Genomic DNA, 18,507 nt, shown 5'->3' with positions numbered 1-18,507 from the left:
GAATGGTAAACTTTTGAAGTATACATTGCGTTTTATGTATTTATTGTTCTTATTGTATTTTTTGTTTATAAGACTACGCTAGACTAGACAGATTAAATGAAAAACTTTCATGTTTGTCAATGGCGTATTTACAGATTCCTGTACAATGACTAAACAACGTTTTAATTAAAAATAAAATGTGCGCACCACTAGCCGAACAAAAATACATAATTTAACAGGCGGTCGATATTTTTGTTGATACACAAACGTATGCACATGTAATATATTTTTTTATGTTTGCTTTTGTTTAATAATCTTTCTGAGCATTTTTAAAGAATACCTCATCGTACAAAGTTCATGTATTAGCAAATGTTTTTTTTTATATAATATAAGGTAAATTACAATTATTTTTATATTTTAATGTCATAACAGCATTTTCATACAAAATGTTGTAAGGAAACAGATAAATTGTTACAAAAAATGAGAATAGTAACCAGTTTCCTTACTTACTGAACACTCTATATATTGACAAAAGCTGCTATAACACAAAAATGAGACTTGAAATATTTTATAGTTTGTGATAAAGAGAAAGTTATCTATCTTAAAATGTTACGAGTTAATTTTAACAATAAGGTTTGTTTTTCATAATTCAAAAATATAAATTTCTGTAAGAAATTATTGTAATGTTTAATTTGTTTTGAAAAATTGTTAATTGATAAATCGGATTTTTGAGAATACCGCAGATTTAAAAAACAAATACATTAGTATATTACTAATTATTCTTTTATGACGAGTGCCTTTGTTTAATGAGTAAAGTGTTTTTGAAACTATTCATAAAAAAGACGCATCTTAAAAAATGTTTTATAAGAGTTTTTTGTGGTTGCTGGTATCGAAAAAAATCCATTTACCTAAAGCACCCGACGCTGCAATTGACTTATATTTATATATACAAAATATAGCTCATTTTTGGCATTGGCGAAAAAATAAAAATAACTTTAAAAGTTTTACTTTTATTTTTCAAAATTATGTTGGTGTATATAATAAAAATAATAATGGTTTTTCTTTTTTTTGTCAAAGTTAAAACAGACGTTCTTTGTTCGACTGGGAAAATTAAAATGAAACAATGTTATGAGCTAACGCCACTTTTACACGCAATCGTAGTCAAGTTGCGGCACGCATGTACCCAAATTGCCTATTCAGAGTGCCGTATTACAATTTATTGTTTTCAAAAATTACCAGCTAATAACGTTAATACAACACTAACACATTATAATGGAATTTTCGAAAGGAATCAATTCCGTGATTTTACTACACACTTTTAAAATTAAATAAGGGTGTCAAAATGCTACACCAAAAATCATTTTTAAAAATATTACATAATTTGTTGATGTTTATTTTTCATCTAGTCTATTTACCAATTATATGTATGAATAAATAACGAATTCATAGATCAAAATAACTCTTAAGCTTATAGTTTATTAAATTATTACAAATTCGAATGAAATAGGTAATAGAGTAAGCGAGCTTACGTGATCGACAAATAAAACATAAATTTATTTACATTCAAAAAACGCAATTCTCATACAATATAATTTGTACTACGCTAAACTTATATTAGTCTCACGGTTAACAATGTATAGCTAAATAATATGTATAATATAAACTTAATTTACTTTTCGAAGTAAAATTGATTTAATAGTGTCACAAAAAATCGAAGCTTTTACATTTCCAAAAATCTTACGCTTACTTAGTAGCCCACCTGATTTTTATAAGTAATCTTTACTTTCTTTTTAATATCAATACTTAGATTTTTAGTAATAGTAGATATTATATAAGTTTTATATGAAGGCATTAAAAGCCAGTGAAAGATTAATCGCAGCTTGTGTTAGTAAGCTGTCTCCGTCTCACATTACAGTTTTCTATTTTACAGCCAAAACAATAGCCTGCAATCTTCTTTTGTCAGAATTCTTTGTAAAGAAACCGTTCATCCGCAACTACAACGGAATGCGGTAAAAGTAAAGTAATATTGTTCGAGGAATTTTACAGAGACGCGAGTCAAAAGTATTTATTTTAAATAAAAACCATAAATACTTCATACTATTCATTATATTAACTTCCGGGCGATATTTTTTGTTGGATCGAACTGTATTTATTGGAACACAAGTTATCAATCACATCGCTGACTGTTACTGAACTTAATTTGAATTTATTTTTCATTCAAATGAAAATTCGAAAACGGTTGTAATTAATTAAAATGATAGTTTCACTACTTTTTTTTACAAAAAAAAAAACGTATTTTTGGCTACGGAAAGTCTCTGCGATTAAACGCACTTAACGAGTTATAACAATAAAAGTTTATTTGCCTTTTTTCTCAGTTCAAGTGCTTGCTCCGTTTGCAAAAGATTGCCAACGCAGATCAATTCGAACGTTAACGGCGTTGTTTTTCTAACCACTTTTTCTCCTCTTATCCTCTCAATCTCTCCCCTGTCACACGTGAAAACTACTGCCATCGCATGGCGGTTGGGGAATTGCTGATTTCGACCGATGTTTTCTTTCGATTAACCTGTCCCCTCCTCTACGTCGTCAAGCAAATACAAGCGCACGTTTATCGTTTACTAGAAACCAATTGTTGTGGAAACCTTTGTGTTAGGTGTTTTACCTATTTATTGGTTTTAGGTATTGGTTTTGGGAGATACTCATAATGTATGTACAAATGTTTTATTAAATAATCATTCTAAAAGCTGTTTCTATAAAATTAAAACGCATTATATCATTATTTAAAAGACATTATTATATACGTATTTAATAAAAAGTGTTACATAGCTCAAATATTGTACTATATATGTCTGGTTGACAAAATGTATTAATACAACTCGAATGTTGTATCTATACTGTTAAACGCTAAAGTCAAGTCTTGTATAGTCAATGACGAATTCATCCAGGATAAGATGATTTCTTATCCTAACAGATTTAACAGAAGGACTCATACGTTAATTGGTCGCAAAAAGTTCATACAGTAACAAACCAGGCTGAGAGTAGGCGAATGAGCCCGCTACCGTTGGTCTTTGAGTAGATGTAATAAATCACATTTGGGTGACATATATAAAAACGGGTTTGTGGGGTGTAGTTAAATGGCGCGCTGAATGTGTGTATGAGAAAACAAAACTAGGTCGATCGTAAATTATCGTACCAACTTTACATGGCTATCATTACACCGACCAAATGGGTACAAAATAAGCATGTACACGACATTATCAAACACTACCGTCCTTTCCTCTACTTTATGCATATGTAAATTATCTTACTATTGCGTATTTAAATCAACTTTAAGTGGACCATTCACTGGCCATCCTTTGATGATCTATTGTGCAATGGCTAACAATGCACACACTAAATGATATAAGCTTACCACCTCGCGGTTGCTCTTTAGTCGATTGTAAAATAGGCTCGCCTAAGCTCTTACAAAACTCACTGTGGCAATTTTAAAAGCGACCAGAAAATTGTATTTAAAATTCATTAGCTGAATAAAATATACGCACAGTAGCGCAATAATATGAAAACATTAACGGCCGTGCTAAAGGTTCACATTAAATAATACGGAATCGTATCTTTGCTTATATTATTTCGCATTATTTCAACCGTATAATTAAAAGATGATCTTCTCAGCAATTAATTGATTTATCGTTTCTACGATCATTGTATACGATTTGGCAATAATAACTTACATGTATATAAAAATAATATTTTTCAGCGTGGCAGCAATACTGTAATAATTATACTGTCGACAGATATTTTCCGCGATTAATAATATTATTAAATATGAATTTTTCACTCGAGTGCTTTTAACTAAATGTGTATCTTGCTGAGTGACCTAATATAATGATAATAAAATTGGAATGTATTTAGAGAGAGCTTAGTGAAAAGTACATACATCCGACTGACTGTATTTTACGCTTAAGGCGACGCAAGATGTCAAAAAAACACCAAGAAAATCTTTCAAAGAATTAAGGAAAATTTTAACAAAAGACATCCCACCGCACTTGTCGGCCAATCTTTTGTAAACAAACGACGTAAACGTCTCGAAAACGGTTAATTATGCGTATTAATTGTAGAATTTAAATGACAAAATGGCATTTCCCTTAAATGACGGGCAGCCATCACGAGAAAAATCGTGAATAAACACGTCAACCCTAAGACCACCGGATAAACATTGTCTGATTCCGTAATATAAATCCATATAATAATGCACACAGATTTACGAATCAAGCGAATAATTCGACATTTTAACAGCTACTTGAAATAATACCTCATTCTCGTCTGGTGTTGTTGAACAATGCTTGTATTGTAATTTTGTAATCACATTTGGCGATTAACAAATACCACATTCACGCAAATAAATAAACATGGCATAAAAACGTTCTCTGTTTTTCAGCGAACAATTAACTCGTCATAAATCGAACCCTTTTTTACCGTTATAAAGTCAAGTGCACTAAAAAAATAAAACGTTTCACCTTAGTTGTTGAAATCCACAAAAACAAACTCAAGGTAGGTGGTGCCGAAAGAAAAAAAACAACTCAATAACAGACAAGAGTGTTCAAATTATATCTCGCGAGGTTAATGAAATTGGAGTAATTAAGGCGATTTCAAATCAGGCGAACGGAAAATACTAAGGCAGTTTTGAATACTTTGAACGTTCAAACGTCTAGTGAATTTTACAAGTAATTTATCGATGTTATGCTAACAATACAACGCGGCCTCGGTCGGGTGTACATACTGCCAGACGAACTTTATTAGAAAACTTTACCGTTTATCCGAAGCTCAGGTGTTTGGCCCGTTTCGAACCAACTCCGCAGGGTACAGATGATCGCGTGGGGCTACGGCTTGTTAATTTTCATTTTTCCGTGGAAACGACATTGAAACCCACGCAATGGTCCTCCTCCTATACATAGCAGGAACTTGAGCGATAATCGTATTTCACATTTAACGATACACGCTTACGCATATATATAGATACGCTTTCACAGATATACTCTTTTCTGGCAAAATATATCGCGCCCGATATTATTACTACTCGGTCGGCCATTAAAGGAAGTGTATGTGTGTGTACACGTAGGGGAGGCAGCTTCGGTGATGCGTGTGTAACTCAGCAGTGGCTTAGACCGAAGCCCACACACACACAAGCGTATATGAGAAAAAGAAAAGACCGCAGTATAACTGAGGGCAGGACACTATTATTATTATGGTATGTACACGGCGAATAGGGTACCGGGCTAGATTTCCACGTGAGTATGAACGGCAAACGGTGAGGGGTAGGGGCAGCGGCATCGTTCCAAAATTCCGGTCTCTATTTTCTTGCATTATATAGGTTCACATAATACACCTATACGCCGAATGAATGTATATTTGCGCCAGTGGACTTCAATCGGTTTATTTTCTCTCTCCTGGTCCCTCTCCGCGCACTCACTACGGCACTAGCAACATTCAGGTCTCCTAACGCCAACAACAACATTTACCCGTATCCTATCCTATTATTATAAATCCTTACTTCTCGCACAGTGTATTAAATGCACCGTAGTTGTTATTTTTCGTCCGGTCGGGTTGGTCGTAAAAAACTATTACATGTTTATAAATGTTTTAAGTTCAGTAGCGGACTCTATTGCCGCTGCAGCAAAAGGAATTAGCGGTCGACGTATTTTTCTTCTTACAACATAAGTGCCTGTGATATTTGTACATAATCAAACTATTGCCGCTATAATACTTCACATCGTAATAATTATTATTAGACGGAAACACGGACAATAAGAAAGCTGATAAAAGGCAGGGAGGACGGGCGGGTGTTCGTGTACAAAGGTCGTAATAAGTAATGGCAACAGGAGCTATTGGCGATGACGTCCAATACAACAAAATAAATAGGTACAAAGTTATGTATACAGAAATGCTTGACACGACCTCGTTGTCGTGTCACAGTCAGCAAAGTAAACACATAATGTTATTATTTTTCTACACTGTATTATACGCTTATTCACTCTCAGGCAGCAAATAGAAAAAGCACACGAAACTTAAATTGCAATAAACTCGATAATAGTTATAAATTAAAATAGAAGCGACGCATAATAATTTCGTAGTAGATAGAAATGAATATTCTCAGTAGGAATTAATCACATTCTTCCGAGTAATAGCTTATTCGATCGATTAATTTCTGCAAATTCGTTGGATCTATTAAATTTTCGAATGATTTGATTACACTATTTCTTTGAACGGTACTTGAAATCTTTCGTTTATTAGATGTCATAAAATAAAAACAATTCCACTCCTATGAATATCTATCTCGTTGCCCTCTGTCATTTGGAAAAAAAATATAAATTGAAAGTAATTGAATAAGCCCACATCATCTTACGTCAACATCGTTTATTGTTATCATGTAAAATTTCTCGTGAAATGTGCCATAGACTTTAGCATTTGTATCTATTTTTGGGCGATCGAAGAACAATTTACAAGTGTCTTTGAATCGGGATAGTCACGCAAACATTTGGTCGAGTGGGGAAGAGTTGGGCACGTCTATGTCGTCTTTATAAGGCTCGCACGAGATTACTGTTGGCGCCAATGACATCCCCTCTTTTCCCGTGTCTCTTTGTTCCATTTTTATTTACCCCCTTTTTTTCTATTCTTATTCTTTTTCAAGCTTTCGTTGCCCATCTGAATACTATTACAGACCGTGTGACCTCCTCTCCTTGCCATCATATCGTCTTGAAAACATTGTGTACCCAAAGTAAATTATCTCCCACTGAGCAATTCTCTAGTGGCGTCGCTGGAACTACGACAATTTTTATGCACGTTTATATACATGTATACTAACACGATGCTGTAGACAAAAAATATCCCGATCAAGCAGTATGGTTTTTTCATATATTTCGTTATTACAGGCAATTTTTACACCGAGAACAGTAAGTTTTAATGATGCACTGAAAAATTATCAATCAAATTACTGTCGATGCACAGCTGACAAAGGTTTTGCTAACTAAATAATTAATTTTACCAATCTAATGAACAATTTTCCGTTTGATACATTATTTATTCTCCTAACAAAAGTTACAGTTTGATTAACATATTAACCTGGTTTGCTGCACGTTAATAATAATATTGTTCAAGTGTTTGTATATTTTGTCTGTGTACTCACACTCATATTTACTTACACAAATCTTGAATATATTTACTGAATGCTAAAGGCAACATGCACTTTTAATCCAATAAGTCCCGTCGTCTAAACGAAGTGTTACTTAATAGTATCGTGCAAACAACACATGGTCGTCTGCGACCGTTTTCGATTTAATTTAAAAACAAAACATCAATAAGTGTATTCTTAAAAATTTAATTCGCTCGAAAGAAAAAAGTCTGCATTTACAAATAAATACAATTTTAGCCGAGAAAAAACTTTTGTGCTCATTTTATTATTACGTTTTTTCTTGGTTATTGAAGTGAAAAAACACAGTCTTGCTTACTGAATTCATTATTTAAAACATTAATACAAATCAAAATCATGGAGAGGAGTCAATTGAAAGTTATCTTGTTGAAAATATTATGATTATTGCTATAGCATCTCAGTATAATTATGTAATACAACAAAAAAAAAAATAAAAACTTATCAAAAAAAAAAAAAGGATTTTATTTTGAAACGAGTAATATAAATATATTATTTTAACATTTCATTGATTTTAAAGGTATGGCAAAAAAATAGGCCGTTATTAATATACTTGCATTTTGAAAAACATTTAATAAACTTTTTGTCGTAATAAAACGAACGATTATAATCAATCACATTTTTCAGTAGTTATTTTACGAATAATTTGATAATCATCAAAATGATTATTTCATAACATTTTTAGATACTATTCAGTGAGCTATAAAAAAAAATGCGACTATTAAAATAAATTTATTGAACAATATTTAATCAGCAACTGTAATTAATAAACAAAGTAAATACATAAAGCTGTTTGAAAGTAGTAAAATTTTATATGCATGGAATATTAATGGCAAGTGGAGTGGGCTTTTTGATTGTTCGAGAAGGTTATAATGATGAATTAAAAGTAATACACTTGTACTAATGGCAACAGTTTTGTTTTTGCCGTTTTATTCACATTAATAGGTATTTATCATTAAAGGCGAACAGAATACGCGTTTAACGACTCGGTGTATTGTTGAAGATTTATACGTCAACATGCTAAAAGGTTTGACCTAACCCGGACAGTAATTAACAGCGACCGAGAACAACACAAAAAGCAAACATTTCCACGTGCATAGCACAACTCTGCTAGTGTATCGGGAGGAATTGACTTCTAAAGTGGTAGCGCTGGATTTGTACGTAATAAACTCCCACGTCAAAATATCTCAGTTTTCCCTTCTTTTGTGAGTAAACGCATGTACGTACAATAAGAGTTACAAAAGGAAACGCTTTTAATTTAACATCGAATTAAAACTTTCGGTGTTTTTCGTTTCTCCAAAAACATTAAACCTCTTTGTAATCTTTGGACACGGTCCACAAAGGGCGAGGGCCCAATGGCAAACATAGTAGTTTCCCATGTATGTATTGAAATACACATTAGTATTTTCATACGCGTGATAATTTCACACCATCTCTTTGAAAATAAACTCGCTAGTTGAATGGTTTCGCATAAAGCTTTAAAATCTAGTAAGGTCGGATGTTAATTAAAGACATTTTTAATTAAACTATAAAAACAAAAGGTTTATTGACCTTCGAGCACAACTCTCGTTTATAACAATCCAGACGGAAATTTTCAACGATACACCTGGTGAACGGCTATAATCCTCATGTAATATAAATATAAAACAACAACACTATTGTAATAAATACAAAATATCAATTAATTCTCCCTTCTTATATGACTTTTCTTTAATACAATTATACTTTAGATAAAGGAAATATATTTATTTTATCCATAACAGGCATTGCTGAATTTATTTAAAATGCCGATCAATAAACTCTTTAAGTATAATTCATTTAGCAAAAAAAAAAAATGTACCAGTACACAATTCATCAATCATAAATGTATAAGTTAAAAATAATGATAAATCATTAATTTTTTAGAAACAATTACATTGTCATGTAGCGCATGCTACAAAAACTTCTACATTTGACGAACGTTTAATATAGTGGCTACATTAATTAACAAATCCGTGATTTTGTTAATTGCATTCACAGTTAAGCACATTCTCAGTATTTCAGTTATGTATTTCGGCCTTCTCGTGCGGGCGGCTCCTGAGTAATATTAGCATGCAGAATCATGACAAATTACAATGCACTACTATCATGGTGGTCCCACATGCCTTAATTATGATTGTTTGTAATTTACTTAAAGCACAGTAAAATTACAGTGAAGCTTAATGAACTGCTATCATGTCTGAAAGTGGCAACTTAACATTACATTCACGAAAGTTACGTATTCTATTGTATACACATTGTTTTCTCTGAATTAATTTTTCTAGTATTTTTTAATTTTTTAGTATTTTTCTGATCAGTATCTATCGATATAGAAAGGTAATTCAGATATTGTTATCTTCGAAGTTTATTAAAAGAGTTTATATGCACTTGAACAAATGCCATGGAAGTATTCGTATTGAAAGAAAAAATACACGGTGTTATAATGAAAAGCGGCAACAATAGGTGTCAGTCGATTGAACATTCAGCTGAAGCGCAAAAGAAAAAACTTTTGGGGGCAGAAACAGACAGTTATGGATAACAATAAGTGTTGACCGTATGGTGAGTTGATAGTTTCACACCAAATCCTATACCATTGAAGCTGCTGACCCGACAGAATATCCGAAAGATTATGTTTTTCTTTTACGACAAACTCGTAAAAAAAACTCGGAGATAAAAACTATCCTGCCATCTTAAAAACAAAACCTTCATTAGATCCGTTCAATTTATGTTACGTAGTAAATTGTTCCGATGAAATCGGCGTGTATAAATATTTTATATTGATTTATAGTAAAACTGCTTAATCAATAAACAGGTAATTATATTTCAACTCTTATACGCTTATTAGTTTTTTTTTTATATATTTTATTAAATTTTTTTAAAAGGATTTAAGTAGAAAAGTATTTTTAGTTAACATTTTTATAGTTTTCTTACGGTTAAATGTGATATGTTTTAAATCGATGAGATTTAATGATATTGATGGAACTAAGCGCACATTACGTTCTATATATACGTTCTATTAATAACAAAATAAAACGTCGAAAATTTAAAGAAAAAGGAATTTAAAAATTTCGTCATTATAGTAGCACAGTTTTATAATTAAAATACAGTAAATGTATGATTTTAAGTTGTGAAAAAAATAGTGTACAGCAATAATGACAAGAGAGAATCCTGTGTATAATCATTGGTGATAGTTTAAAAAAAAACTGTAATGAGAATAATTCACATTTCTCTGGCAGTGAAATAAATTTGCATGACTAATGGGGTCGGAAAATCTCGCAGTATTTTGTAAATACCCTCTGGACTCGAACATAACCGAAGTATATGAATGCCGGATACTCAAGTCGGAATACTTTTTTTTATAGTTAAAAAATGTAAGTTTCAGTTTAAATGAGTTACATTAAACAAACGGTAAACCATAATCGTATTATAAATAAACGATTTTGCTGGACTGCAGACTTTTGTCACCGCTTTTATACTATTATTCTACCCCCGTCGCCACCGTGAACACCAAGTATTACACGTAACCCTAGGGTACATCTTTATTTATTCATAAAGCCAAAGGAATTACTATCTAGGATTATATTCCGGGTTTGTTCTGAATAATTCAACGATTATACAATCGGAGAGGACCTCTGGGGTCTATGTCACCACAGTAACAGCACTACCAGCAACTAAACAATTAAACGTGGAAAAAACAGCAGAATTTTTTTTGTTTTAGCACCACTAAGTTCATAATTCATATAAAGATCTATGAAAAATATTATCGAGAAAACATAAATTTTAACCTATTTAAAATATTGCTTTTTCTAAATGGAATTTTTATCCGACTTAATACCTAGACGAATTTATATTGAGCTGATAAGGCATATTTTACCATTTTTTTTGAAGCAATTAGAAAAATTAAATTTCAATTTAGATTTAAAGTCATAGAGATTTCATATACGACAGCAAATAATACAAAATAGTTTTATTTTATTTCGTGAATGAAAAAATATATTTTACTACTAATATATTATAATAATTATATTATTTGTTAAATTGTTTGTAAACAAGTAATAGTGAAACATACAATTTTGGAAGGCGCTAAAGAAGTAATCTATTACCTAAAAAAAGTGGTTAACTAGAAATGTAAGTAACACTTCAGTAGAAAATTCAGAATAAGAAAGAAAATATTTCAGAATATTATGTGAATTATTAAAATTTACCAATGCAATTAATGTGCTAATTATTTAACCAGCGAAATATTTTCCCACGATTGCGTAAAATGTAAATTAATTTAATTATTTCTATGCAATTTTCGGTCACGCTATAAAAAGTATGTAAATCAAATACATTTGACAACAGAATAAAGTAAACTCATAGAGTATGTATGCATGTTTTCTACAATCATAATATTATATTACAATTCCTTGTATGACATTAAATTGTTTCGCTGTGATTGGAATTAATAATTCAGACATTTTTACATAATTCAATTGTATTGTATTCTCTTTAAGCTCATATATGATCTCCTTCTATTCTTCTCTCAAATACCACCAGAATGTATCATTCTCGCTTTACAATATCAGAAATAGTATAATATAATAATAAATAAACATACAAATTCATTGAAAATTGTTCAAGCAAGCTGTGCTAACCTATACAAATATTACTGCCTTGTTGTAAGTGATGTATACAATTCAACGGATACGTTATGTGTTTTACAATAAATCTTATAACATGTGTCGACAATATTACAATTATGTATTCATATGAAAACACACATTTATAATCACATATTAAGATTTACATATTAACTTAAAACTTCAAAGTGGCCACTAATTTGAAGAAAGAGAGGTTAAATAACTTAATCAATTTTCCATTTATGTAAAATCAACTACCAAATTACAATTTATTTGCTAGTACTAATTTATTTTTGGAAGAATATTGACGTTTTAATAATAAGTTATAAGACGATTTACAAATATTTGTTGTTATTACATTTATATTGATTTTGCAAATTTATAAACACATAAGAGACAAATATTTGAAAATTAAAACCAAGAACTTAGCAGGAATCAACAACAAGAATTCCAAAGTAAAAATACTCGATATACGTAAGAGTGAATTTCAATCAAATAATTATGGTAAAGTAAATCGTTTAACTAAACTTGTATTATTATTTTATTATATAATTTCTGTCAAAGTAGAATAATAGGGTAAGCCAAGATAAGTTGAAGAATTCAACAAGATGACGAATTTGATATTTTTCAAAATCAATCACACATAGCAACATGTGCTTACTTTTATAAAAGATTCTTTAGGTACAATGTTTTAATTTCACTAGTACAAGTATACGTGTGGATATATTAATTTTAGTTGTGGTTAGAATTGTATATTAATAATGTTAATAATGTAATATTCGAGCATCAAAACTTTAGGTATTAATATTGTAAGGTAAATTTCTCAACTTTCATTCTTAAATATTTAAAAAAAAAAAACGTTGTTTTAGAATATTTTTAGTTATAAAGTTTTTTAATCGTTTTTGTCATCTTACTATATAGTTGGGTGATCAAAGACAACAAAAGAACAAAGACGGCAAAAATAGCACTTTTTATAAAAACCCATATTTCGTCCATTAGAACACTGTAAAAGATAAACTAAAAATTCTCATAGATCAGTATGACATTTTCAATACATACGTTAATTTAACACGCCGGAAGTGTAATTTTGTCATAGTGTCGAACACTCGTTCACAAAATGCGTTAAAAACTTCTAATATACGTAGTGAAAATTTAGTTTTTTTTTTTAAGTAAATATGAAAAGAGACTATCGAGAAAATGCATCGTATTAAATTTTCATAGAAAATTCAAATTTTAAATCCACTCACAAAATTCAGGAAAAACCATAGAAGCAAAACCTCGTCATCTTACCCCACGCCAAAGCGGATTTAGTTCTGCTATTGCACTAAACTTTTATACTTGTTTCTATTTGATTGAGCCCTTCATGGAATAATTCTGAATTAATAGTCGGGCCGTTCAGTTAAAACTAATTATTTGCATGTGTGTGCTTTACATGCAGTAGCGATAACATTAAATGATTTTCTAACGACGATGGAAAAAGCCAATGGACGTTGTAATGTCAAAAATGGCAGGGAGATAATATACTGTAGGTGAAATAAAAATTACCAAGGACTGGACAAACACGGTAATTTACAGGGTTTTGTAGAAAGTGTTCGCGTTTATCGCCAATCTAATCACGGACGTGCGTTTGACGTCTTCCTGAGGGGATCGACTGACTTGCGATGACTATTTGTATCTGCCGGTCAATGAAGCCCGTCCGGGATGTTATTCGAAGAAACAAGAAAACTCACTGTATGGAACTCTCTAAGACTACCACATTTATGAATTATTCTCATCATGATTTTCGCCTCGTTTCCGTATAGACTGTTGAATTTTTTCCCGACCGAAATCAGTTGCACACAAATAGACGAATGCCCACTACCACTTTGAGTATATGTCCGGTCCATTCATTTCGTGATCCGTTTACCAATTGGTTTCAATTACCGACATGTATGATGTAACACTAAAAGCGCACTAAATTTCCTCAAATACCAATTTTTAAGATATCTTTTATGTATTACGATAAAGCATCAAAATTACTGGGTTCGAATTTCTCAGTTATATTGATACTTTTCGTTTTCTTTTATACATTGTAAGGAAAATTGCATTCGTTAAATATTCATTTAACCAATTTTATCAATAATACATTTTGACGAGCAAAGAAAACTGAACAATTCTGCTATCATCGTTATCCGCGATAATTTACTTAAAAAAGACTACCGTTATGCTAATTACAAGTCACTTAAAAGGGAACTTTTATGTAGTGAAAACTGATACAGATAAGAGTTTGCATTCATTACACGTAAATAAAGGGTGATTTTTCAACACTAGCCACTCAATATTTCTTAATTAATAATTTTTTTTTTGGCTTTTGTTAGTTATATATGTATCTCTATTTATTTGTTATAATTTATATTTTATGTTCATCCCTCATGTCTAATAAGGGTGTCAAATTTATTGTTTTAAATAGCACCATACACATTTAATTAGCTAATAAAATAGAAAATGACGAATCGATCATAACTTATAGACCAAAATGTCACAAAGCATAACGATTTCAAATTAAGAAATTAATATAATTTCTCGGTCGCAGTCCTATTCCTACACACGTATAAAAATGTTAATCACAATTGCTTGCCCAAAAGTTGTTATCGACCCGTCATTTTCTTAATTGGATATTTATCTATTTTATAGATAACTAGTTAAAAAATTTAAGTTGACACCCTTTCCAATTAATTAAGTTGGTTAATGATAAAAGAATGACATTGTGTTATACAATTTGATTCTTTATATATGATATAAAAGAGGTGCTATTTTAAAAATTACAAAATTATTTTGTAATTTTAATGATATAAGTACATAATTAATGTACATTATAATTCAACTAAAATTTAATTTTGTGTTCAAATGTGTATTATAATTAGTAGTCAAATATAAACGTGACTTTCGCCAAATAGAAACAATTTATGGGCTTAATAAATTTTGAGCGCATTAAATGATTATTAAATTTACTAAGTCACTTCACATATAAGTTTAAACATTAAATTGACGAAACCAAAAAAGTACTTTATGACGAATCCTTATGTGGACTTATATGTTTGTAGATTATAAATTATAACAAATCAGTGTCGGAATTTTGTTTTTTTACATGATGATGGTAAAAAAACTCATTTTTAATACAAGCTCTACGTTTTTTATGAAAAAAAAAACTCACTAATTAATGATAGAAAACATAATTCAAAATCTTTTTAAAAAAAAAAGAAATATTTTTAAAAATTCTAAAACGAATTTAATCATTATTATAATGAAATAATAGCTAATATAAATGATTATAAGTTAAATTATTACAATTAGTTAAATTAGAAATTCATAAAATTTAATCTAAAATAAAAAAAATATTCATCATATATGAAAAATGCCATCATTTTCTAAGTGACCTAGTATCAGAAAATCAATGAAAAACACTGTATAAATGATACTGAAGTATGCATATCCAAAACGATTTGTGGGCATTTTTGTTAACATTTTTTTCTTTTGCGATATTTGAATATTTTGATGTTATGCCAAATAGTCTCCATTAATCCGATCGGTTATGCCAAGAATGTTGAATCATAAGAAATGTTATTACAACACGTCTACTATTACCAATATAACATTCTATAATAATATCAATCGAGAAAGCGCATTTTAATTTGCTTACTCATGTGCGATTGGTTCCTAAAAAATTTGCTAACGTATAAACCACAAATTAAAATCTAATCTCAATAATAAAAAATAATGGTTATTTTTATAAAAATAAAAATTTATGAAAATAAAACTAATTTTGTGATTTTTATCATAGATTTTGTTTAGACAATTTATTAATACATTCAAAGTAAAGATCAATTAAATTTTTATTATGTCAATTTCTTGAAACACATAAAACTCATTATATACGTTTATTATTATAATGAAAAATACGAAAACTATCGCGCATATTTAGTATGTTTAATTTAAATAAGAATATTATAAGCATAAAACCATGTTAATTATTGTAATGCCAATAACATATACACTGACTCAAGTTAAATTAAATATTAAATCAATTATATTTTTGTAAATCTAACAAAATATTTTTTTGCTTGATAAATTTTTTATTCTCTCAACCGAAATTTTTGTTCAGTTAATAAACAAATTTTCAACTATATATTAACAATAATTTTGTTGATTTTATTAACTTTTTTTCCTAGTGCAAAAAATGAGTAAAATATGTAACTCTGAGTTATAGTACACTAATTAATTACAGTTAGGTAAAGTTTTAATAACCTGATAAATTAATTAAATTCAATGTTGACCTGGGTTTTGGTTTTTAGAATTACATAATTACTTTCATGACCATAGGTTATAAATTATAATCCTCTGAGAGGAAATGATATTTTGTTGCCATTGAAGTTGTACGATTCATATTTATGTTGCGGTTCTCCGAAAAGGTTTAAAAACGAGAACGTTTACTTAGGACCCAACAAAATAATTATGACAAATAAAAAAAAAAATAAAGCATTTCAATCGTATTTCTTCAAAATGTATGGTATATATGTAAAATTTAATTTAGTCATGGGAGACGCGCATTTATTCACCATTAGTTTACCGTATTAGACTCAAAAAACTTTGCTGGCAAAGCTGGGCGGTAGTATGTCTGTTTTAATTAAACACCATGGCGCCAGTCACATTATGAACTTATACATTATTATTAAACGAGGAGAGAGCATAATAACTAGTACTGCCTGTGGTATGACAATGGAACTTTACAGACATATTTATAACGCACAAGACAAAAGGATGATCTCAGGAACGTAGCTGAATGCATAGTAGTGACTAAAAATGGCTTTTCCTACGGGATTGTATCAACTAGCAGACGCGTTCACTCACACTCGAAGGGTAAAACATGTTATACTTAGCTAAGGTAGATTATTTCGCTTTTCTGTACCCTTCACGCCAACATATTCATTTAACGTGTTATCCTGTGTCAAAAACTCGCGAGGTAAACTTAACGTATTACATATCTTTATCCTAATTTCACTTGGTAGTGTCCCCAGTAGGAAAATATCTTTTAAGTAGTTGTTTGTACATGAGCAGAGTGTTATTACAGTTTTAGTAATTATTATTGTTATACGCGTACAATTATACTAAAAATACTTTTGCTTAAAAATAAACGGCCCAAAGACATGTGAAAATATCCCTTCAACAACTCTTGTGTGTGAGTGACATCAAATTTTAAAACGAAGTCAATTCTACTTTGAAATAACAAAATACTTTTTAACTACATACGTGAAACATCAAAAAAACGCTTTGAAGCAACCAAAGTTAAAATAAACATTATACATACATAGAGTCATAAAATTAAATCAATTTCAACCAGAGCTAATCAAAATATTTAGCCTAGTATAATAAAGCAAATATATTTCTATGTCCTGATCTTATTAAAAATAATAACAAAAGTCTTAAGATTTTTTGTTCTTATGTAAATTAATAACTATCAGATACATAAAATTTTACTAATCGATTATGTTATCTGGTAAAGTTTAAATCGAATAACATTCTATCCACATATACCTAGGAGAACATGTAGGAATTAAGTTAATTAAACATTAAGTAATCGCTTTGCGTCGTTAAACAAAAATCTATTCGTAAAAATAATCAATATAGACAATTACAATAAAACACACCTGACTTAGATAGCATTGCAACACATCCACTTGCCAATTACTGCAATTTAGGGCTATACAATCTTAAACTATTATCTTAAACTTATTTGGAGTGATTTTGATTTATAATTTTAAAAAAAATGAAAATTAACTCAATAAAATATCAACGTAAATGCTTCAAGTTCCGACACCAAAATCGCTACTTTTAAGTAGGAACAAAAATTTTATATTAATATATGCACAAATATATAACAAAACTATTTTATTGTATATCTGTGAATATATGTAATGAGATTAATGATAATAATGAAAAAACACCTGGTTTCATGGAGGAATAAATTATTAGTCGAAGCGGAAATTGTCTTAAACGATGCGTTAGATTTTTAACAAAACAATACATATAATTTATCAAGTGCTTATATGGTTTAAGAATTTCGGTTATAGTTTTGAAAATTTCTTTGTAATTTTCAACGATATGAAATTTTATTAATGTTAATCATTTAAGATAAAAAAAAACTGTGTTTGTTTATTTTTTATTAAATAAAATATTTTTACTTCATTTTTTACACGCAAAGATATACATTTATTTGTTCATAAAATATATTTTAATTAGAAACAATTTTTAATCGTATATTATAGACCAATAAATTATAAATCAATATCTAAAATGGCAGTTTTCAATAATAGTTTATCGTTTATAAGATGTACAAATGATACATACTAACAAGTTGGATGAAATTTATTCAGCAGCCGTTTGTTACTCACCATTTACACCCTTAAATACCGCGTAGTTAACTTGACAGTTTCTAAAACTGTTGCATTTAGATTTGATAGCTTTAAATGACGAAGTATTATTCATTATTATTTGTGTATTATTTGTAAAGCCATTGAAGTGACGGGAGAAAAGTGTTTTAAAAAACAAAAATAAAATGATCAATAAAAACAATAAACAACAAACCGACCGCGGTGAAGACAGAATCGAAGTAGCTATAAAAAAAAAAAAAAAAAAAAAAAAAAAAAAAAAATT

At 29.7% G+C, this 18,507-nt stretch overlaps 1 protein-coding gene across 4 annotated transcripts in view; it reads right to left on the bottom strand.

Annotated features, from left to right (window-relative positions):
* The window catches only part of LOC126906526 (nucleolysin TIAR-like), a 175,894-nt gene that overhangs the window by 33,876 nt on the left and 123,511 nt on the right, over nucleotides 1–18,507 (bottom strand). The window contains exon 1 of one of the 4 annotated variants that reach the window (XM_050687088.1): nucleotides 17,502–17,636. The exons of the other annotated variants lie outside the window; for them this stretch is intronic. Within the exon in view, the coding sequence (XP_050543045.1) occupies nucleotides 17,502–17,517 (16 nt within the window). The 5' untranslated portion in view covers nucleotides 17,518–17,636. Of the gene's footprint in view, nucleotides 1–17,501; nucleotides 17,637–18,507 lie in introns of those variants that run through there. 4 annotated transcript variants of the gene reach the window in all.

The sequence above is a fragment of the Daktulosphaira vitifoliae genome, unplaced genomic scaffold (genome assembly GCF_025091365.1).
Source record: "Daktulosphaira vitifoliae isolate Bord-2020 unplaced genomic scaffold, ASM2509136v1 Scaffold_5, whole genome shotgun sequence".
NCBI lineage: Eukaryota > Metazoa > Arthropoda > Insecta > Hemiptera > Phylloxeridae > Daktulosphaira > Daktulosphaira vitifoliae.
This window is presented reverse-complemented; position numbering and strand designations above follow the sequence as displayed.